The sequence below is a fragment of the Osmerus mordax genome, chromosome 20 (assembly GCF_038355195.1).
Source record: "Osmerus mordax isolate fOsmMor3 chromosome 20, fOsmMor3.pri, whole genome shotgun sequence".
NCBI classification, from domain to species: Eukaryota; Metazoa; Chordata; class Actinopteri; order Osmeriformes; family Osmeridae; genus Osmerus; species Osmerus mordax.
In genome coordinates this window covers 13,082,648-13,107,028 of record NC_090069.1, presented here as the reverse complement: position 1 = coordinate 13,107,028, position 24,381 = coordinate 13,082,648, and the positions used below count along the sequence as shown (strand labels likewise).

At 43.3% G+C, this 24,381-nt stretch overlaps 1 protein-coding gene across 2 annotated transcripts in view; it reads left to right on the top strand.

Annotated features, from left to right (window-relative positions):
* nup214 (nucleoporin 214) overlaps positions 1–24,381 on the top strand; it is a 146,038-nt gene that overhangs the window by 24,313 nt on the left and 97,344 nt on the right. For both annotated transcript variants that reach the window (XM_067258008.1, XM_067258007.1), the window contains exons 13-18: positions 92–222; positions 492–577; positions 9,434–9,520; positions 9,783–9,932; positions 14,159–14,317; positions 14,512–14,615. In XM_067258008.1, the coding sequence (XP_067114109.1) occupies positions 92–222; positions 492–577; positions 9,434–9,520; positions 9,783–9,932; positions 14,159–14,317; positions 14,512–14,615 (717 nt within the window). The remainder of the gene's footprint in view (positions 1–91; positions 223–491; positions 578–9,433; positions 9,521–9,782; positions 9,933–14,158; positions 14,318–14,511; positions 14,616–24,381) is intronic.

Here is a 24,381-nt window from a genome sequence, read left to right as displayed (position 1 = left end):
GAATTTCCTCATCCATTTCACAGTGCTAAATAATCTCTAGATCTGTTACAATGGAGTGTGTGTGTTTTCTCTGTCCCAACATTTGTCTCAGGTTTTTGGCAGTGGAGACTCCAGTTGCAGCACCAGCCTCCCAGACTTTCTCTTTTACCCCCACCCATAAGACTGTCTTCACTGAGCCAGTCAGCGAGACGATTGCTGTTACCAAAACCCCCATCATTCCAGGTACCTAAAGTAGTGCGAATCTCTTTAGGCTCCTTACTGATAAAAAGTATTGGGGCATATCACATGGGCTGAGGCCTTAATGCAATGGCCTGGGACCTTTACTGAATATCATCCCCTCTTGCTCCCCTGCTTTTCCTGTCAAACAAAGAAATAAACCTATTCCCACGTTTTCATGTATTGGTCATGTGTCCTTTAAGTTGCATCATGATAAGTCAAAATACATAATTTACTGAAATGTGGTTGGTGATATATTATTTATTGTTTTTCAGCCCCAGTACGGCCAGTCCAAATCAGCTCAACCTCTTCTGTGGGACAAAGGCCTGCCCCGTCCCAAACAAGTAATCCTACTTCCCAGGTACCGGTCCTAGCTAAAGTAACCATCCAGTTCTCATTTGTGCTAATATCAGTGTTTCCCCTACCATAATTGTTTTGGCGGGGCGGCACATCATTCTTTAAGGGTGGCGGGAGGTCGTTTTGGGGGGGCACACACACACACGGTTACACACGTTGCTTGTCCACATAGAATAGGGGCTGTTTATCAATCCGAAGAACGCTAAGAAAGTACTTGGGTTTTTGAAAAGAACGTTCTTGCCAAGCGTCTTTGCAAGAACGGTCTTGCAATGCGTGTGTTTTTGGCTGTTCCGCAACACCCTGGACTCATTTAAAGGTCCCATGACATGAAATGTTCACTTTAGGAGGTTATTTAACATTAATATGAGTTCCCCTAGCCTGCCTTTGGTCCCCCAGTGGCTAGAAATTTCGATAGGTGTAAACCAAGCCCTGGGTATTCTTCTCCGCCTTTGAGAAAATGAAAGCTGAAACGCTCGGTTTTGAAAATGCTGGTTTTATGACGTCATAAAAGCAAAGGTTACCTCCCCTTTCTCTCCTTTGCCCACAAAGAGAATTTGGCCCACCAATGAGAAAATGAGCAACGACCATGCAAGCGCGATATTGGTTTTCCTCGAGACATCATGGCTGGCAAACAACCGAAGCATGGCAGTTAGCCCCGCCTCTTTCTTCCTCATAGCATTTAAAGCTACAGACACAGAAACGGCACGTCCTGGGGAAAGCTCATTGTGGGACTGCTTGTAGTGGCTGTAATTTTGCATGAAGGCTGAATTTCGAGAAAAAACTGTATAATCACCCCCCATACCACCTATACATCTTGCACACGGACACGGTGCTCGATAAGTCTCAAACTATTTTGAGACTTTGTGATCAATGTCTATGTTCTGTAGAGCACTTATCCGCCCAAGTACCTTTCCAAAATCTTCAATGTGTGCCAAAATGATGTCCCATGACAAGCCAGGCTGATCAATTTGATTTAGTAAGGTCATTATGCCATCTCTGACACCACTATGTCTTCCATCATCTCTCAAATCCAGGTGTCCCTATCTGCCTTCTATCTTGTGCAGCTGCTTTGGTCTGAAGATAACCGCGCCCCTCTCGCTTGCGTGTATTATTGGAAATCAATACAGCACAGAAATAAATGTGGCATTAGGAAATAAGTCCCAATAAATAAATATTGTCTTTACAAAAGTCATTTTGAAATAAGTAAATTGTATTTATTTATTTAGGTAAATGGATTCAGTTATTCAGTCCCAAGCAGAGGAGTTCAAGTATCTCGGGGTCTTGTTCACGAGTGAGGGAAGGATGGAGCGCGAGATCGACAGGCGGATCGGTGCGGCGTCCGCAGTGATGCGGGCTCTGTATCTGTCTGTCGTGGTGACGAAGGAGCTGAGTCGAAAGGCGAAGCTCTCTATTTACCAGTCGATCTATGTTCCTATCCTCACCTATGGTCACGAACTGTGGGTAGTGACCGAAAGAACGAGATCGCCAATACAAGCGGCCAAAATGAGATTTCTCCGCAGGGTGTCCGGGCTCTCCCTTAGAGATAGGGTGAGAAGCTCGGTCATCCGGGAGGGGCTCAGAGTAGAACTGCTGCTCCTCCGCGTCGAGAGGGGCCAGTTGAGGTGGCTCGGGCATCTGATAAGGATGCCTCCTGGACGCCTCCCTGGTGAGGTGTTCTGGGCACGTCCCACTGGGAAGAGGCCCCGGGGAAGACCCAGGACACGCTGGAGGGACTCTGTCTCTCAGCTTTCCTGGGAACGCCTCGGGGTCGCCCAGGAAGAGCTGGTGGAAGTGGCTGGGGAGAGGGAAGTCTGGGCCTCCCTGCTTAGGTTGCTGCCCCTGCGACCCGACCCCCGGATAAGCGGAAGATGATGAATGGATGGATGGATTCAGCTATATATTTATATGATATATATATTTTATATATTGCCATCTTTTTTTCAGGGTTTATTTCATAGCGTTATTTATTATATGTATTTACTAGTGCTGTCAGTTAAACCCATTTTAACTGCGTTAAAATGGGTTTGACGTTCTTTTTGGCCTAGCAAACCTTTTTTTCACATGCTGTTGGAACAACTAGTGACGTTATGAAAACGACAACACCACCGGATCTAGCTAGACCGGAAACAAAACAACAGGCACGTCGCACACACTTGTTTGGGCTTGCGAGCCGGCTAAAGAGTAGTTGGCTGGATGGCAATAAGATTCTGAATGGAAAGTTTACTTTTAAAAAGTTGCCAAATGGTTCCATTGACAAGACCAAAGTGAACTGTGTGTTTTGTCGTTGTGAACTGAGCTATCATCGCAGCACGTCCAGTCTGAAATACCACTTGATGGCCAAGCACACAGCTGATGCGAATTCTCCGCCCCCTCGTCAAAGCCAGGCGATTGCAATGTTGTTTTAAAAAAAATAAAATAAACATTTGCACCAAGCAGGCCGATCCACTTTTCCATGTTGATAAGAGCATTAAAAGTAGAACAAATAATGTGACAAAAAAAAATCAAGGAACATTTAGAATAGATAAAAATGTGCGATTAATTGCGAGTTAACTATGATATTAATCGCAATTAAATATTTTAATCGTTTGACAGCACTAGTATTTACCTATATTTAATGTTGACAGACGGCATTCCATACATGCCTCTAACTTAGCTGGCTAACATTAACTGTTTCATATCCATCAACTGCATTGAACTGAATAACGCTATCTAGCTAATTGAAAAGTCAATGCAAATTTAGAAATGAGCAGTTTCTTAATTAAAAAAAAACTAATATTCAGCTACTACACTGCCATTTCTCGTCACATTTTTATTCAGATGCTGATTTACAGGTACCGTTTACCTGAAATAAGGAAAGTAAAAACACAGTTGTGAAGTTTTTCCTGTTCTCCTGGAATCTCGCAATGACTTGTGGGATATCAGATGCGTTGTTGCTCAAGTCACCAACCTATGCATCCTCGATAAAAGGGGCGGATCAAGACCATTTCCGGGTGTTTTTGGCGTTCTTGGTGACTTGTGTTCTTTGGATTGGAACCGTACTTGTGCAATGAAAGATGACATTAAACGAGTTTGGCTTCTCCTACCACTTCTCCTACCACTTCTACGCTGACGACACGTAGCTGTACCTGTCGTTCCCCCTGACTGATCCGGGGATCTCAGCTAGAATCGTGTCCTGCCTCACAGACATCTCCGCCTGGATGACCAAGCACCACCTCCAGCTGAACCTTGCCAAAACAGAACTTCTCATCATCCCGCCCAAACCCTCCATCTCCCACAATCTCTCAATCACCCTGGGATCTGCGACGGTGACCTCTTCATCCTCTGCCAGGAACCTCAGGGTTACCATGGATGACAAGCTCTCCCTCACGACCCACATTGCTGCAGTCTCCCGGTTGTGTAATTTACCCTCTACAACATCTGGAAGATCAGGAGATACCTGTCTGAGCATTCTACCCAGCTGCTTGTCCAATCACTTGTCTTCTCCAAGTTGGACTGCTGCAACTTGCTTCTAGCCTGTCACCCAGCATGCGCAACCCGCCCTCTCAAGAGGATTCAGAATGCAGCAGCCCGCTTGGTCTTCAACCTACCTAGGGGAGTCAGGTGGCTGAGCGGTGAGGGAATCGGGCTAGTAATCCGAAGGTTGCCAGTTCGATTCCCGGTCATGCCAACTGACGTTGTGTCCTTGGGCAAGGCACTTCAGCCTACTTGCCTCGGGGGAATGTCCCTGTACTTACTGTAAGTCGCTCTGGATAAGAGCGTCTGCTAAATGACTAAATGTAAATGTACCCAGACGCTCCCATGTTACCCCGCTCCTCATCTCCCTCCACTGGCTACCCATCAAGACCCTGGTACTGACCTTCACGAGTGGTGAACGGGACTGCACCTGCCTACATCCAGTCTCTCCTCCAGCCTTACACCCCCACCCGCCACCTTCGGTCTTCTTCTGACAACCGTCTGGTGGTCCCACCTCTCAAGAGCGCCCGCTCCCAACCCAAGCTCTTCTCCTTTCTGGCCCCCCAATGGTGGTCATCTCCCCACCTCCATCAGAGACATTGACTGTCTCCCCACCTTCAAGAAAAGGCTAAAGACGCACTTGTTCTGGGAGTACAACGGTACTTAACCCTTGTGTTATCTTCGGGTCATTCTGACCCATCAGTCATTGTGACCCACCGTCGTATCGCGACAACTTTACCACATACAAAAACAAAGTGAAGCATTTTCTTTTAACTGTCGGGCTGTCTCAGACCCCCCACATTTCGAAGGTTAAAGGGGCGATTGATTGCAGCACCGAATTTACCTTGTCACAGTTGAATAATGACAGTTCAGTGGGTAAAATGGACATACAGTGAACCTCAAAGTCCATTGACACCTCTTTACTATGTAAATCTCACAATTTTTTTGTTGCTGTGAAACAGTAGTTCTTAAAATTTCCCCGCTGTGACGTCCCAACGGGGCTCCACCTTTTTTGGCTCTTGTCTGTACCTTTTGTCACGCCCAAAAATTGCTCTATGTACTTCCACAGAATTACAAAGAAGAATGTTTTTCTAGCATATTGAAAATGGACTACGGGAATAAATGCAGTGTTCCAGACTGTACAGGGAATGCTGACACTTTTCAGAGTCTTCCTAAGGAACCAAACACTCAATGGGCTGTGACATGTTTGTGTATATGAGAAGATCTGTGCAGTTCGACCCTCAACTACACATTTGCTCGAACCATTTCACCGAGGACAGTTTTGAATGAAAACCTTGGGCAATTTAAAGAAGGATTTGCTAAGCCGCTGTTGCTGAAAACAGGTGCTGTTCCAACCGTATGCTCATCACAAACGCAAGCTGTAAGTATGATTTTGTCGTTAACAATGTCTATTAGCAATGCTAATGTTTCCTGTATCTAGCATAGGTAGAATGCTAAATACGTGTCTGAACACATCAACATACCTTACTTAGCAAATGACTCTAGCTAGACTAGCTGTATTCGGCATTAGAAGGGAAGCTTCCGAAAAAATTGCCAGAAAACGAATAGCAGTCTAGACTATTGCTAACGCCTGTATAATCTATTTGAAAGAACTGGAGAAAGGCAGGTGCTAGATACAGGATACGTTAGCATTGCTAATAACTGTACCGACAAAATCATCCTACAGCTTGCGATTGTGATGAACATAACTAAGGTTGGAACGTTCGTCTTCTCAGCAACAGCTTCAAAGCAAATCCTGCTTTACTTTGTCCCAGGTTTTCAAAACCGTCCTTGGTGAAATGGTTCAAATGTGTAATTGGGGGTCGAACTGCACAGGGATCTTCTACGCTAGAGCTACGGTATAGACAAACATCAGCCATGCCCGTCGAGTCAATGTTAGCTAGACTCTAGCTCATCTGCTTTTTATTAACGCTGATTTGCAAGGAATGCAAGAACAGCTAGATAGCGAAAACACCTAGACTGTAAGCATGTAAACTAGTTTAGCTTGCTAACGCAAGAGCATAGGTAGAATGTGTGACGATTTAGTTTATTGGCAATGGGGCTAACGCGTTATTTCATGTTCCTGACTGTGTTTCATTCGAATAAATAACCTGTGTTACATGTAAATATACAATTCACGATGCACGTTTGTCCAGATCTGTCAAGTTATTTTTCAGCAAGATATAGAGCTAGATAACTGAAGCTGAGTTTAATCATGATATAGTTTGGTTGCTAAGCTGTAACGTTCTACCCACCTAAGTCGATCCAGTTTGCTTCGACAACAGAAGTGGAAACAACTAATCATTTCAAATGATATCTAGTAAATCTGTTGAAAACAGTGTTGTGTAGACACAATAGATTTATTTGTATGTTTTTATTTCAAGTCTCCACCTTCATTGTTTCAGTGAGTGTTGGCCGTGTTGGGTTTTTGCTCCACAGCTTCACTCGTTGTAAACCAACCAATCAGCGCGCAGCTCATCTATATATTCATGAGCATACCATAAAAGGAGAAAACCTAGCGTTTTTTCCCGGGATAATTTCAGAGGATGTATCAGGGGGCATAGAACAGCACCCGGGCCATTTTCAGCCCAACCAATGTTACATACCCTATTCGGAGACCTTAAGGAACGGTGTGAAATACCCCAAAAACCCAGTCAATCACCCCTTTAAAAGAAAATGCTATTTGTTTGTTTTTGTATTGGGTAAACACAACAATGTTTCGTTGTGAACCTTTGTGTCATGTGACCCGAAGGCAGCACAAGGGTTAAGAAAGATTTGTTGGATCAGATGTTAGTTTATTACCTCCAGGAACACAATGACACTTATTGAGGGACTTGTTGCACTTGTTGGTTAGTTGTAACTGATTTAACTGCTTGTACTCTCTGTGAATTATATTATTGTTGCTTGCTTTCCTATAGGTACACTCTCGCACTTTTGAGGTTCATGTTGTTCAATTGTAATTTGTTTAACTACATGCTCATATGTTTCTTCACATTGGCACTTATTTGCTTTTCACAATGTATGCTTCATGTTTTGGCTGCCCGCAATGTTTTTGGGTCTATCTCGTTGTTTATGATCATTGACCTATGCACTTTTGTAAAGCTCTCTCTTGGAAGTCGCTTTGGATAAAAGCGTCTGGTAAATGAATACATGTAAATGTAAGTTCGCAAGGACACAAGAACGGAATTTTTTTGGGGATTGATAAACAGCTAAGGTTTGCTTCTCCTGCTAGGCTGCCTGGCGGGACCTGTCATGTGGCTTCCATTGAAAATGAATGGAAGACAATAGGTCTATTCTGGCTGACTTGAAGCAGTGAATGCTGTCCGACTTGAGACGGCGCCGAGGCTTGGTCACTGACGTATGCCATCAAAGTACCATGAGATCGATTCGAGAAATGCCGGCTGTGTAGCCGAGCGCATTTTCTCGAGAGCAACTGCACGGGTTCTAATGACGGCACAGCGATTTCATGATTGGCCAGAAAAAAAATATTCGGACACCTTCAGTTCCGCTAATGGTAAAATCCAGACCAAACGGTGCAATTGAATTCAATATTAGCCTTTATTGACAGACTACAAGAGCCTACTATTGTTGAAGAAAGTGTTTTAGTCCCCCTCTTCACTAACGGAAAGACTACGTTCAGTTGAGTTCTGGGTGTATTATCAATCTGCAGGTTGGAGAGAGAGTTTAACAGCACAATACATAAAATGACCAATTTCATTGCACTGGTTTGTGCAAGTTCTAGTGCCAAATATATGGACTCCCCAGCATCCTATGCCAGGATCCTGTTTGTGGACTTCAGCTCTGCCTTCAACACCATCATCCCTGCCCTGCTTCAGGACAAGCTCTCCCAGCTGAACGTGCCTGACTCCACCTGCAGATGGATCACAGACTTCCTGTCTGACAGGAAGCAGTGCGTTAAGCTGGGAACACAAGTCTCTGACTCCCGGTCCATCAGCACCGGATCTCCTCAGGGCTGCGTCCTTTTCCCTCTGCTCTTCTCTCTGTACACCAACAGCTGCACCTCCAGTCATCCGTCTGTCAAACTTCTGAAGTTTGCGGACAACACCACCCTCATTGGGCTCATCTCTGACGGTGATGAGTCTGACTATAGGTGGGAAGCTGACGACCTGGTGTAGCCAGAACGACTTGGAGCTCAATGCTCTTAAGACAGTGGAGATGGTTGTGGACTTCAGGAAGAATACAGCCCCACTCACCCCCATCTCCCTGTGCGACTCCCCAGTCAACACTGTGGAGTCCTTCCGCTTAACTGAACATCAGCTCCCTCACCAAAAAAGCACAACAGAGGATGTACTTCCTACGGCAGCTGAAGAAATTCAACCTGCCAAAGACAATGATGGTGCACTTCTACACAGCCATCATTGAGTCCATCCTCACCTCTTCCATCACCATCTGGTACGCTGCTGCCAAGGACAAGAGCAGACTGCAGCGTATCATCCGCACTGCTGAGAAGGTGATTGGCTGCAATCTGCCTGCCCTCGAGGACCTGCACACCTCGAGGACCCTGAGGCATGCGAGGAAGATTGTGGCCGACCCCTCCCACCCTGGTCACTCCCTGTTCCAGCTACTCCCCTCTGGCAGAAGGCTGCGGTCCATCAGGACCAAAACCTCACGCCATAAGAACAGTTTCTTTCCATCTGCTACTGGCCTCTTCAACAAGGCCAAGGACTCCCATTGACATTCATTCACTTATTTAACTATTATAAGTCCATCTAATGGCAATTCAGTATGCATAAGTCACTTTATCTCAGTATCCGATTGCACTATGTTGACCATTCACGCTGCTCATTCTATTCTTATTTTTATATATATTTAATATTTAAATTGTTGTATTCTTAGATTGTTTAGTTCTTAGAAATAGTTAAACTTTTGTACTTTTTCTTAATTTAAGATCTGTATATGTTTAGTGTTTTGTACCTCCCTGCCACAGTAAATTCCGTGTTTGTATAACATACATGGCGAATAAACCTGATTCTGAAAACAATCAAATTCGTGACCATGTAGTTCGTCAACGATAAAGTAAGCAAACAGCGCTTGATCAGCCATGACTGATGTCAATGCGGCAAACCACGAGAAGCAGGAATGTCTGACTTTACGAATACCTTTTTAACTTCTCCCTGACTGCAAGCAGCAACTCTCGCCAGTCGTGTCATGCAGCTGCAGCCGATGTCGAACACACCTAGTATTTTGGTCTACCACCCCCCTGAAAAGAAATCATAGGGGAAACACTGAATATGATGGCATCAGTCTTTATATTATGTTTTAGGGGTACAATCATTGCAACATATTCATTAATGTGTAATTTATTCATTGTTTGAATATCTACTTAAGGACAGTGCTGGTGTAAGAAACAAATCTTTTGTATACAATGTTTGTGTTTATTCTCTAGACTGCAGCTCAGGCCGTTAAAACTTTGGAAAAAGAACTTAAGCAGAGGAAGGACTCTGACCCCGTCATGGCCGGTATTCTGGAAGAGGTACCAAACACAAAACGTCTTCCATCCTTACCTTTTTAAAACTAGCATCAGGTGTTTCAGAACCCCTAGTGAATACCACATTCGGATAAAATCCTTTAATTTTGAATACTGACTATTTTAGACTGAATCCACAGTTTGTCTACGTCCACGAATTGAATTTGGAATACTCAGATAAGCCTCTATCACACCTCACCAGCAGTACAGGTCAAATTAGTCTCTACTTGTGTGCGTGTATATTTGTGTTCTTCCCCTGTACTGCCAGATCGGCCACTTCCAAAAGGAGCTGGATGAACTGAAGGCTCGCAGCAATAAGGCAGACTTCCGGGTTGGCACCGGTGAGGAGATGAGGGAGCTAAGGAAGGAATCTGAGGACCTTCATGTCTTCACCCTGGAGATCAAAGAGACCACCGAGGTACGTGGCCTGGATTTCAGACCTCACTTTTCACTGTTACATTTCATTTTGGCAGAACGGAGTTGATTTATAGAATTGTACCTCTCCTATTTCTAGCATGTATGTAAAACTGCTGATCTCATAATACACATGTCTTACTTAAGGGATAATGCCCAACGAGGTGTACAATATCACCTGATAATGGACAATGCGGAGGCGTGAACCGTCCGACGCGCAGCGGAGTCCATTATCAGGTGATTGTGTACGGTTGACAAAGAGTAAATATAATTTTACAGTATGTTTGACAAGAAGATTTGCTAGCAAACCAGCCATGTCACCGTCCCAAAATCAATCAATATTTTCACGAACAAAGTATCGGCCATATACTACAGCATTCAGCCGCTCTGCTCCCCGTCTCTGGAACTCACTACCACCCCAACTCAGAAATATTGATTAATTCCCCCATTTCAAATCACAACTCAAAACTCTTTACTACTGCCTATTCCACGTAATGTCATTTGCACTGCTTCCTTCTGTTGTTTTTAATGTTATAATTCAAAATGTTCTGCTGCTTTGAATGTTTTTTATATACCTCTGTACGGTGTCCTTGAGTGCCGAGAAAGGCGCCTTGGAAATAACATTTATTGGTGGCCAAGCCGCGAAGCGGCGAAGTCACTTGTGTTTCTACCTTTTCTTCTTCTTCTTCTTCTTCTTATTACACATCTTCTCCCATTGGAGTCTATGGCAGCCCCTAGAACCGTATGGTAAAAAGTTGTGAAATTTGGCACACTCATTAAGGACAGTCCCCTCTTTATTTTCACCTAGTTTCATGTCTCCCATTCGAGCACTCTAGCGCCACCAACGGGTCAAAGATGGAATCAAGACGATTTCAACACACCCTATGACGTCAATTTCCGGTTATATAGATTTTCCGCCATTTTAAATTTTAAGGAAACACGCTTCTTCTCCTACAATTTTTTTCCAATCTTCCCCAGAATTGGCACACATCATCGTCAGAGCAACCTTCACTGTATTATTCAAAAGGTTTTTGATTTTCAAAACCGTTTGTCCGGTACAGCCAATCAAAATTGGCAACAAAGCCACCAAACAGGAAGTTTGGTCATATCTCAGCAAATCCTTGAGAAATCAACACCAAACTTGGTAGGATGACTCGGAACCCTCTTCTGAGGATGTCCAATCAATTTGGTGTCGTGATCACTGGCGTGGCTGCAGGAACCAAAAATGTGTTTTGGCCAATAACTGTTGATTCTTTTGCCTTTATTAAGTGATTCCTTTGTCTCATGATATCTTGGGACATCCCGTGTGTGACACATGATAACTTGTGATAACAGCCGAATTGATGCGGCCGCCATTTTGAACTACTGAATTATTTTTTTTTCTTTACTCCTCCTACAAATGTTTTCCAATCTTCACCAAATTTGGCAGAGATCATCTTCAGACCAAGCCTCACATTGTATGTTTTTTGGATTTTCAAAACCGTTTGCCCGGTACGGCCAATCAAAATGTGCCGTTAAGCCAGCAAACAGGAAGTTGGGTCGTATCTCAGCAAATCTTTGATGGATTCACACCAAACTTGCTGCGTGTACTCGTTACCCTCGTCTATAATGTTTTCTGGGTCATTTGACTGCTTGGCCACCTTATTGCTGCTTGCAGCTATATTTATTATTATTATTATACTAGTACTAGGTTACAGTACGGCTGCAGCCTGTGGAGCGAGTTGAATAGCAAATGGATGTGAGATGACCGCATCAGAGTAGACATAATCTCCAAACTGTAATTATAATTTGACAGTATGTTTAACAACAAGACTAGCCAGCTATCGAACCATGTCATTGTCCCCAAATAAAATCTAGATTTTTAAGAAGAAAATAATCGGCCATGTGTAGATTTGCTCTACAGACAATTCAACTGTGGGACCTTATATAGACAGGTGTGTGTATTTGCAAATCATGTCCAATTAACTCAATTTACCACAGGTGGGCTCCAATCAAGTTGTAAAAACATCTCAAGGATGATCAATGGAAACAGGATGCACCTGAGCTCAATTTTGTGTCATGGCAAAGGCTGTGAATACTTATGCACATGTGATATTTTTGGGGGTTTATGTTTTCCTGTAAAGGAAACTTGCAGTTCCTGTAAAGTGTTCTGAGTTTGTCACACCACAGTGTTCTTATCCACCCAGCCAAATTGGATATTTTTTTTTAATCCCAATTACCTAAAATAGTTATCAATCTTGAAAAATTGTGTAGTTTTCTCAGATCTTAAACACTGGGGGCGTGTCCACTGAGGCCGCTGAAACCATGCCCGCTCTCGGGAAAGATGCTCCTCTCTCAACTGTCAAATACCGCTACAACAAAAGGGTTAGAATCTACAACAAAAATGTATGCCCCTAGCAGGATTGGCTGTACACAGCCATATAAGTTTGAGCTTCCAGAGCCAGAATCAAATTCAGAGGACATTGATGGCCTGGCCGGGAATCAAGCTTGTTCTTCTTGGTCTGCAACCGAATGGTTATTTTTTATCTACCTTTTATGCAAGTTGACATGCTAGAGTAGCATGTTACCGATATGTAACTAGCATGATTTGTCCAAGATGAGAGAAAAAAATAAGTTTAATAGTTTTAATAACGGCTTATGCGCTTTATAGTTACGAGTGTTAGCGGAGGGGCTATGCTCAGTGGCGCCATTGCGTCATTGAGCATGATTTCAGCCCCGCCCCCAAAATCCTGAACAAACATTTTTTACTATTACATAGTTCATAGTCTTTGTAATGTGTTTAAGCAATACATTGTCTAAACTGTTGAAACTCGAAATTCACTTTACAGGGACTTGAATAGCTGGATGCAAAAATAAACTTTTACAAGTTATCATTATAGGGTATTGTGTGTGTGTGTGTATAATCTTAAGGGGAAAAAATGAATTGAATCAATTTTGGAATACGGTTGTATTGGGGAATGTGGGGATGGATATAGTGCAGACTCTATTTTCTAATATGGTACTGTTTCTATCATGATCCCAATCACTTTACCACCAGTTCGTCACACTAGCGGTACAGTACAGTGGTTGACTGAGAATTAAAGATTAAATTATAATTGTACAAATGCGATTGTATTCCAGTAGTTGATTGGTAAGGGAGGAGCATAATTTTATGCGTTTTGGCCAATAACAGATTAGCATGAAAAAGTACATAAAATGTATATGATTAACCTTTTAAGGAGTGAGTTCTAAATATTACCGACGCTTCCACCAGAGTGAGTTATTTTTCCAAAACGGAAGCTAGCTAGCTTTAGTTAGCTTCCGTTACCTAGCATAATACTCGTAGCAATGCTACTACCTGCTAGTGTTACTTGTTATCCTCCTAATTGTAAATGTTGAAAGCCATACTATAGCGTTTGTCATATAGTTTTTGTCTATCGGAAAATAGTCGGTTGGAATGTTCAGAATCACATGTGTGACGCTACTCCTTAACGGGGTAAATTGATACCTCGCCTTAAGGAGGACAGCAGAAGCCCGTCCTCCTCTTCCCCCCCCCACCACCACTTCACACAGCCCTTTCCCCTATGTCTGCAGTTGTTGCTAGAATTTTCATCAGCTTTTCAATGATACAAAGTGTTAAGGAAATCTTATAAAGGGGCACAAAGTCTTTGGTTTTAAGGAAGGTACAATATAGTTTAATGCTTGCCAGCAAGAAGACAAATTTTATAGCGATTACAAAGTTGTCTGGTGTTCTAGTCTTCATGTAAAGCCATTTAAACATATTGGTGGGAAGTCCCCTCCCCTGCATATCATCTGTCAAGGTGATCGATCCCAGAGTTACCGCACGCGTGCATGTGTGTGCGTGCGTCCTTAGCAGTGGAAACTTACAAAGTTCTCTGACCCTAGATTTGACATGATGATTTACTTAGTACAGATAAGGTTAAACATATTTATGGCATCTCTAGTAAGATAATGGTCAGCCTAGGGCCGTTTGTTTACGTAAGCCTTGTGTTATCTATAGTTCATGTGGGGAGGGGGTTCTCTGCTGACAAGGTATGCTAAGCACCAGTATTATTCAGTATAAAACATGAAATTCTTAATTTCAATTATTCTTTATTGTATTTTGAGTTTCCTCTTGCCTTAAAAACATTTAGAAGGAATCTACCTCTACAGACCAGCCTTCACTGATGCAGACCCAGCAGTCCTCCTTACCGTACCTCACTAATGCATTGTCATCGCATCTACCACCAGTCCCTGCACTGTGACATCAGCACGCTGAAGACCACCATGCTGGAGGGCTTTGCTGGGGCTGAGGATGCCAGAGCCCAAGGCGAGCTCAACCGGGACAGGGGATACCTCCAGTTGCTTTACAAGAAACCCCTGGACCCACGCAGCGAGGACCAGCTCAAAGTAAGTTAGTAGATGACAGAAGAGGAGAGATTGGCAAATAGAAGGGTGGGTTAAAGTACTGAGAGGTTGTTGGATGAAATATTGAGGCTTCTGTAGGCCCTTTGATAGACAATGGGGTCTATCAAAGGGTACTAATAATGGAAATGACTAGCGTTTCGCCTGTTCCCACCATGTTTTTTTTTCTCTTGAACCAGGAGATCCGTAGACTGTACCAGTATGTGAAGTTTGCTGTGGAGGATGTGAACGATGTGCTGGATGTGGAGTGGGAGAAGCACCTAGAGAAGAAGAAAAAGCAGAAGTGAGGGGAATTTTCTATTTATTTTCATTCTTAAAACGCGGATATGGGTTAATTGACTGAATCTTCAGACGGACGTTTTTACTGACACGTAATGGCCGCTTGCACGGCGCAAAGGCAATGTAGGTAAATGAACTTGCCTCCGTCAATCTGGCATTAATTTCCGTGTTAAGTCGGGAATTATTTCATTCGAAAGTTTAAATATTATTTATTGTCAAACACGTTGCATGTTAGATTGCAGTTGGTCTTTAAATGCGTAGCTTGACATTATCAACATTTTATAGTCAGCTGACTGATCGCTTTCTTGTCTCTAGTGAAAGCATAAACACATAGGGACATCATAAACATTAAATGGTCTAATTTGATCCAGTTATCCTGGGAAAAACAAGTAACGTTAATTTACTGTCAGGACACGGCTCTCATTTTTGTAATTGGACCAAATGTAGGCTAGTTAGTTTAGAAATTCTAGACTATAGGCTGACTTGATGTTACATGTTGATGCTTAGCCTATTCAATTTACGGAACTTTCCGAATGACAAGACAAGCATTGTGTAATAGGCAGTGGATAGTATACTGGTTGCGAATGTCTATTGTGGTTCTATGTAGGCTATTATTGTAACATTGGCACTCCAGTTCCAAGTGTGGATGGTGGGTTACGCAAGAGCTGAACCGCATTGTGTAAAACGCAAGGGGTATTTAACAAATCAAGTAGGTGTCCTATCTACTACCACTAGCCAGACAGATACTTTTGAATACGTTTTCATACTTTTGCATCTACGGACTAAATCGTGCACAGGATTTCTTTCTAACAAATGTTTAGCTGGTAAACCGTGAATGCAACTTTCAGACTGTTTGAAATATGCAATATCCCATCCCCCCCTTCTAATGGTGGATACGTGGTGATTCAATGGATTTGGTCTCAACAGTTCCTTTTAGGGCTGTCCCCGAGTAAGATTTTCTTTGGTCGACCAAGACTCGACTAAAACGTCTGAAAATCGACTAATCAAAATTTTAAACGCTTTTTTTTTCCTCACACAAAATAAAACATTTTCCCGAACTGACTCAATGGCTGCTGGACACTGCAGATTCAGCCGCTAATAGCCTACTAATAATAAGACTCGCATCACCAGTCCTGTTGTAACCGAATGCCGATGGTATTTGGTATCTCTTACAATGTACTACAAATAAAAAATATTGTTTGTTTAACATGCAAATCATCAGAGCGCGCTTATCACTGCCTGAAAACTTGCAGCATGCGAAGTTACGTAAAAGCTGAGTGGGGAACGGTGCAACAGAGAAAGATTTTTTTGTCTTGGCCGGAGAAGATAATGTCATTCGATTTGGATGTGATTCTTATAATATGCATATTCATTTTTCAACCCAGCGCATTAGCATGAGCGAAGTAGGGCTAGGCCAACTTACGGTTTTCAGGTAGGCTACATAAAATTTGACGTCGAACTATGAAAAATAAACCGTTGTTGGCAGAGTTTGCATTCAACTTTTTTCGAGTCACCCGGTACTTTGTAAATGTACTTTAATGAAATGCTGCCATACAACAGATTTCTTTGCCATTTTGACTAATAACACCGACAAAGTTAGGCTATGGCAGAGTTTGTAGTTCGGCAGCCAATTGTGCTCGTGCCGTGTGCAAAATACCAAAACAAAAAAAAGCGCAGATTAACGAAAGGGAAAACACTAACACCTTTTCTTTTAAATTATAGATTTTTAGAGTTATTTTTTAGAGTTATTTAAGAGTCTTAAATAATATAATCTACAATTTCTGTGGAACATTTTGTTAATTCAGCAATGATGACACAAGTGGGAATCAGATCTCACACTGCCATACGGCAGCTCGACTAATAAAAAAATCTTTTTTTATTAGTCGGGGGGGGGGGGGGGGGGGGCTAGTGTGTGTCGATAGATTAATGCGTTCTGCAGAGAAGGGAGACCGGCGTTGGTCACGGTTTGGAATCGAAGGGAGAAAACAGGTCAACGGCAGATATAGATGGGAGAAGAAACCCACCCACATTAGCTTCGGTTAAACAGGCGTGGGAGGAAATTGCCACAATTGTTACAAATCAAGTTCACATACATAGATTTCTCATGAAAATCTTTTTGATCATTGACATGAAAGAAATGTAACACAGCCATACAATAAATCAAAACGATGTAATGCAGCAACGCAGGAAGAAGACCCTGGCCTCGTATTTCAATTGGTAAAACATTGTCTCGTGAAGATGATGTCTTTTTGTCTCTTTCAGCCCCTTACGTTTCTTAGCCTCGTTTTCGATCATATAGTCTACTAGCTAGCTTTCGATCTCAGTGTCACTGTCGAGTGTAAGCGAGACAAATGGGGCGGGGTAATGGCTGCACAGACGTTCATTTGGAATAGACCAATCGGCCTTGGGGAAATGGGGGACGGCCAACTCTCTCAATCTTCTGCCGACATTTTATTAGTAGTTCTTAAATAATTATAAGGCAAGCGGCCCTCCGGCCCAGACGTGTCTCGGCCCACCGGGAATTCTCCCGGTGCTCCCGATGGCCAGTCCGCTACTGGTTGAGGGACTTTACACGGCACCCCTGCTCTCATCAGACGGCACCCCGGTTGGGAAACGCAAACACCGGGGAATAAATACATTGATTCGAAAAAAGAAGAAAAAAAAGAATATGTATATAAATATATATATATTTTTTTTTTTGGAGCACCGAAGACCCATTTTGACCCAGGAAAAATCCTGTAAGGTTGAACAAGTACTTCAGAGATGACGGAGAATAATAAATCTATAATTCCAGACATATGTCACCAACATCATTGCGGTGACTTGTGCCCTATTTTTTATTCTGTCCGTCTGTGTGTGTGAGCATATTTTATTTTATATAAATAAACTTTTGTTTACACATTTCATAACCTGCAAAATGTGGGTCTGTTACAGAGTAGTTGAACATGGCATTAAAGCCATTGTTTTCCCCTACACAGTTCACAACCAGAGGCAGAACATACTGTTTTTATAAAACCTCTTCATGAACTCCTTGTATTCCAAGGCCTCCTGGTCTGGTCCATTGATGGCCACATTGCAACAAGTATCTCTGTAACAAGTCGGCTTATCTGTTGCGCACGAGTGTCTTAACAATTTTTTTTACATTCATGCCTTAAGAAACTGTAGTATTCTGACATACTGTACATTAATTATGATAGTGTTCTCAATCATTTATTACAATGTTGAGTTTATGATCGGAAGATGTTAAACTGGTTGGTGTCTTTTAAATCAATGGACTAATGTTTTTCATTTTATGCCACTAGCCTAACTTTGCTAAATAAAGCAAAGCTGTATACATTACACTGATGGGATGTACATTAATTGTGACACGATCTGGTCAAAAGGGGCCATTGTCAGCCAAGGTCATTTGTTTTTACAGATTGTAAGCTTTCAAATTGTGCCATACATTGAAATCTGAAAATAGCTGAAGAAGATTTGCATATCTCAATTTTGGTAAACCTGGAATGCTCTAGCAGATAAATCCCCCTTGAAAGATTCTAGACCTTTTCATGCCTTCAGACAGGGTGTCATTGTTTTTTGTGTTAATCATTAGAAGTGCCGGGCTCCGGTCATTTCACTGCAGTGAAAGATATGTATATATTTCTTCGCACTCGATCAAATTTCAGGAGCCTGCTTTCTTGACATATCATAGATGTGTTTTATCACCCAGTATTTTTTTTATTTTCAAAATCACACCGGGAAAACTAGTTTAAAGCTATTTTCCTCTTGTTTCTGTTCAATTGCTGCAGACTGCACATTCAGCCATTATTTCCTTGTCTTATAAGGATGACATTTGCTTTTCTATCAGCAGATGTTGCAAGGACTCCTTTGCACTAATATGTAATTCAGACAGTTTTAACCTAAATATATAGATATATATATATATCTATATATCTATGGCCTACGCAAAATGGCAACAATTTTATTGCATTCTTTGAAGTTGACTACATAGCTATTCGAGTATAGACAGGTAAGCACAATTCTTATGTTATGACTTTAGCGGCAACGATAATTGTAATGGTAAAATTAAGTATCTTATGTTTTGTAAAGCGGATTCACAAAACAAATGATGCATTACTGAAATATCAAGAGGTATAAATGAGTCAAGTGAGTTACAGTAAATGAGTATTCTACAACATTTTAGGAAGCTAAAGGAGGCCTGTTCTTGAGGTGGTGAAAGAGCTGTGTAAGCATTGGAATCAGAATCAGAATCAGAAAGGGATTTATTCGCCATGAAAGTTTGCACAGACAAGGAATTTGCTTTGGCAGGAAGGTGCATACAATAAACATATACCTAAAATTTAAATATGTGGACTAACTATACTAAGGGTACACAAACTAGCAGTACTAAGTGGGATAAATATAAGTTGCCGTAAATTACAATATAAAAATACAAAAATACAAATATTACAAAAAATACAAATGTACAAGATACCATGTTGTGGTGCAGTGCAAAAGCAGTGTGTTTTAAGCAATAAGTCATTTGAGTCAGTGTGGTCCCTTGGCCTTGTTGAAGAGGCCAACAGCGGAAGGGAAGAAACTGTTTTTGTGGCGTGAGGTATTGGTCCTGATGGACCGCAGCCTTCTGCCGGAGGGGAGTGACTGAAACAGGGAGTGTCCAGGGTGGGAGGAGTCGGCCACAATCTTCCTCGCTCGCCTCAGGGTCCTCGAGGTGTGCAGGTCCTCGAGGGTAGGCAGATTGCAGCCAATCACCTTCTCAGCAGTACGGATGATACGCTGCAGTCTGCTCTTGTCCTTGGCAGTGGCAGCAGCGTACCAGACGGTGATGGAGGAGGTGAGGATGGACTCAATGATGGCTGAGTAGAAGTGCACCATCATTGTCTTTGGCAGGTTGAACTTCTTCAGCTGCCGAAGGAAGTACATCCTCTGTTGTGCTTTCTTGATGAGGGAGCTGATGTTCAGTTCCCACTTGAGGTCCTGGGAGAGGATAGTGCCCAGGAAGCGGAAGGACTCCACAGTGTTGACTGGGGAGTCACACAGGGTGATGGGGGTGAGTGGGGCTGTGTTCCTCCTGAAGTCCACAACCATCTCCACTGTCTTAAGAGCATTGAGCTCTAAGTTGTTCTGGCTGCACCAGGTCACCAGGTTGGCCGCTTCCCACCTATAATCAGACTCGTCTCCACCAGAGATGAGCCCAATAAGGGTGGTGTCGTCCGCAAACTTCAGGAGTTTGACGGACGGATGACTGGAGGTGCAACTGTTGGTGTACAGGGAGAAGAGCAGAGGAGAAAGGACGCAGCCCTGAGGTGATCCGGTGCTGATGGACCGGGAGTCAGAGACTTGTGTTCCCAGCTTAACGCACTGCTTCCTGTCAGACAGGAAGTCTGTGATCCACCTGCAGGTGGAATCAGGCACGTTCAGCTGGGAGAGCTTGTCCTGAAGCAGGGCGGGGATGATGGTGTTGAAGGCAGAGCTGAAGTCCACAAACAGGATCCTGGCATAGGATGCTGGGGAGTCCAGGTGCTGTAGGGTGAAGTGGAGGGCCATGTTAACTGCATCGTCCACAGACCTGTTGGCTCTGTAGGCAAACTGCAGGGGGTCCAGTAGAGGGTCAGTGATGGATTTAAGGTGTGCCAGCACCAGGCGCTCGAAAGACTTCATTACCACAGAGGTCAGGGCGACGGGTCTGTAGTCATTATGTCCTGTTGGCCTTGGCTTTTTGGGCACAGGGATGATGGTGGAGGACTTGAGACAGGCTGGCACATGGCATGTCTCAAGGGAGGTGTTAAAGATGTGGGTAAACACCGGAGACAGCTGGTCAGCGCAGTGCTTGAGGGTGGCTGGAGAGACAGAGTCCGGCCCAGCTGCTTTGCGGGGGTTCTGCCTCTTGAAAAGTCTGTTAACTTCACCCTCCTGAATGGAGAGAGTCGTCACTGTAGAGGGGGGGAGGTGGGAGGCCTCCTGGGTGGGAAGGGGTAGTTCAAGACTGTCCAATTGTCTTTCAAATCTGCAGTAGAACTCATTCAGGTCGTTGGCCAGGCGGGAGTCGTTAGTGGAGTGGGGGGCTCTGGGCTTGTAGTTGGTAATTTGCCTGAGCCCTCTCCAGACAGAAGCAGAGTCGTTTGCAGAGAATTGGTGTTTTAGCCTCTCTGAGTACAGTCGTTTAGCCTCCCTCACCGCCTTGCTAAACCTGTTCTTTGACTCCTTGAAACTGTCTTTGTCCCCACTCCTAAACGCGGCCTCTTTCTCTGACCTCAACCTTCTGAGTTTAGCTGTAAACCAGGGTTTGTCGTTGTTGTAGCTTACCCTGGTGCGTGTTGGTATACAGCAGTCCTCACAGAAGCTGATGTATGATGTCACAGCCTCTGTGAGCTCATCCAGACTATTGGTAGCAGTCGTGAACATGTCCCAGTCAGTGCAGTCCAAGCACGCCCGCAGATCCTCCATAGCTTCACTGGTCCACTGTTTTGATGTCCTCACAGCAGGCTTACAGCGCTTTAGCTTCTGCCTGTATGCAGGAATCAGGTGGACCATGGCGTGGTCAGAGTGACCCAGTGCTGCTCGGGGGACCGCATGGTATGCTTTGCTGATTGTAGAGTAGCAGTGATCCAGGGTGTTTCCTTCTCTGGTAGGGCATTTGATGAATTGTCTATATTTTGGGAGTTCTTGAGTGAGATTGCCTTTGTTAAAGTCGCCTAGCACAATAACCAAGGAATCCGGATTTTCATGCTCCACACTCAGTATCTGGCTGGCGAGCACACGTTGAGCCTCGTTAACGCTAGCCTGCGGAGGCATGTAGACGCCAACCAGAATGAATGATGCAAACTCTCGTGGCGAGTAAAAAGATCTACAGTTAATAAAAAATGATTCCAGATCAGGAGAACAGTGCTGCAGAATCACTGTCACATCTTCACACCAGCCACTGTTAATGTAAAAACAAATACCACCGCCTTTCGTTTTGCCAGAGAGCACAGGGTTACGATCCGCTCTCAGCAGTTTGAAACCTGCTAGCTGTAGCGCAGAGTCTGGGATCAGTTCACTCAGCCATGTCTCCGTAAAGCACAAAACGGAAGATGAATGAAAGTCTCTGTTTTTCCACACCAGTAGCTGAAGTTCATCCAGTTTGTTGCTCAGTGAACGCACGTTGGAGAGAAATATCCCCGGTAACGCTGTGCGTGCCCCACGCCGACGGAGTCGCACCAGAGCACCGGCTCGTTTGCCTCTCCTACGGCGCTTCGCTGCTAGGACAAAGCCGAGGGTGGCTTTGACTATAATTCCCACTAATTCCGCCGCTGGAAGCAGAAAAGTGGGAAATAAATCCACAGGAGTTGTAGTCCTGATGTTTAGAAGTACTTCTCTAGTTAGAGAACCCCGGAAATCTTGGCAGAACACTGAATTAACAGACAAAACAAGACAAAAAAGAGCGCACCTAACGACCGAGGCAGCCATCATCGGCGCCATCTTGGATCTAAATGTCGACTGTAACTTGATTTGAGTAAATTATACGTTGAAGGGAACTTGAGGGACCAAATACATGGATTCACTACGCGATCGATCATTAGAAGGGGGATGGGATATTGTACTTTCCAAACAGACTGAAAGAAATTAGCAATGCCCGAGATTAGCCTATTAATTCTATTTAATTTGTGGATGTAGGCTGAATCGAACGTATGACAAGCCGAACACGCAGAAGATGTGCTTGAAAGTTGACAAAACTACTCAGGGTTTTTCCTGCATAGAGAAAATGTGGGCGTGCGCCGAAGCCGTTTTCCCAAGTGCCTATGACAAATCCTGAGCGCCTAAGGCAAAAAAAAAGTGCGATTGGGGGGGAAAAAAATGCATGTGCAATGGATGTCAGCGAATATGTTCTCAATAGTATGTTTCAAGTAGGCTACAGCCGAACCCTCATTCTGTTTTGATCAATAGTAATCGAGTTGATAAGCGTGTCTTCTTGTCTGATCAATATGCAACTGTGAGGTGCACGAGTGGCCAGTAAACGGTCGTTCCGCTGCGAGGGCCAGTCCGACGTGCACGAATACACCTGTACAAATGCCAATGAAATTTCCACTCAAAATGCTGACAAAAGTTTGATTTACGATTTCCAACGCAGCCTCCATTGGTATTCTTAACCTGGAATGCTAATATATAGTGTAGGCACAAAGAAAATAAAAGGAAATTGCAAAACACCTGGGAATAAATACATTGATTAGAGTGAGAGACACCAGATTGGTGTCTCTCACCAACCGTCTCTGGAGGAGGGGATCCCTCTCTGAATTGCTCCTCCCAAGGTTTCTTCAATTTTTTCTTCTGTTGGGAGTTTTTCCTTGTCTTCCTTGAGGGTTTAGGTTGGTTGAGGGGCAGTTCTATGGGCATATGTGAAGCCCTCTGTGACATGCTTGCGTGTAAGAAGGGCTATACAAATACATTTGATTTGATGTGCGAATACGAATAGTATTTTTCAAGTACAGCCAAACCCGTGTTCTGTTTTGATAAATAGTAATCGCGTTGATACAAAGATCGTGTGTCTTCTTGTCTGATCAAGACGCAACTGTGATGTGCGCGAATAATAGCTTGCTTATAAGCAAGCACCCAATTATCAACCTGCGAAATCCTGACTTCATCAGTTGGAGTTAATTGTGGTACTCTACCAGGGGGTCAACAAAAAGCGGAGGGTGAAATGTTCACAAGCTGGATGTGATCTCTGCAACTGACTGCCACCCCTTAGCTTAGTTTGTATAATAAAAATGAACAGTGGTAATTAGGGATTCGTATTGATAAGATTTTAACGATTCCGACTCCTTATCGATTACTGCTTGTCGATTCGATTCTCTTATCGATGTTCCCCTCTACAGCCAACTAGGTCTGTGCGTCCTGCACCCCCCCACACACACACTCGTTCTAAACGAATTTCTCAAACTGGCTTTGACTGGCTCTGAAATGAGGTAATACCTACCACCTCTAGGCCTCTTCAGGCCTCTGTTTTCAAAACAAAATCTATTCGGAGATAGAAACTCAGTTTCTTTGTGTTCAAGCTTCTATTACTCAACACCAGTAGGACTTACAGGGGTCCTAACAACAGGGGAAATAACTTCAGTGTCAGCTTTCAAAAGAGACCATTTACATGCATGTACTCCAAATGGTTCAACAACAGCTTTCAATGTACTTTGGGTATGTTGTTTAGGCGTTTTCAGGCACATTTAACAGGACTATTAAAAGGTTAAACAATTAAAATGCTAAGTTTAATAATGGATTAAAAATCAATATGCTCAGTTTAATAATGCGACACGCGAACGTTTGCTGATAACACACGCCGCCCCGATAACGTGAAATGATCAATAAGATCAATACTAATGGGAGACGAATGCTGGAGCTAAAATGTATGCTTCAAACGACGGGACAGAAGATAACTAGATCGACTACACACAATAAAGGCAAATTGCTTCACACAGTAACAAGTGGTTGTGATCACTTTTGTGCAGTTTAGCTCTACCTTAGATAGAGATGAAGCGCAAACGTCTTCATATTTCTTCACATTTTGTTGTGTGAAATACAACCGTCTTCGCGCATGCGTGTGCAAACTTTTATAGTTTATTCAGACAGACGTTCGCGTGACCCATTATTACACTGAGCATATCGATTTTTAATCCATTATTAAACTTTGCATTTTAATTGTTTAACGGCACAGAGAATCGTTAACAGAATCGTTAAGGAATTTTGCTAACGATTCAAAGGAATCGATTCACTGGGAACCGGTTCTAAACAAGAACCGG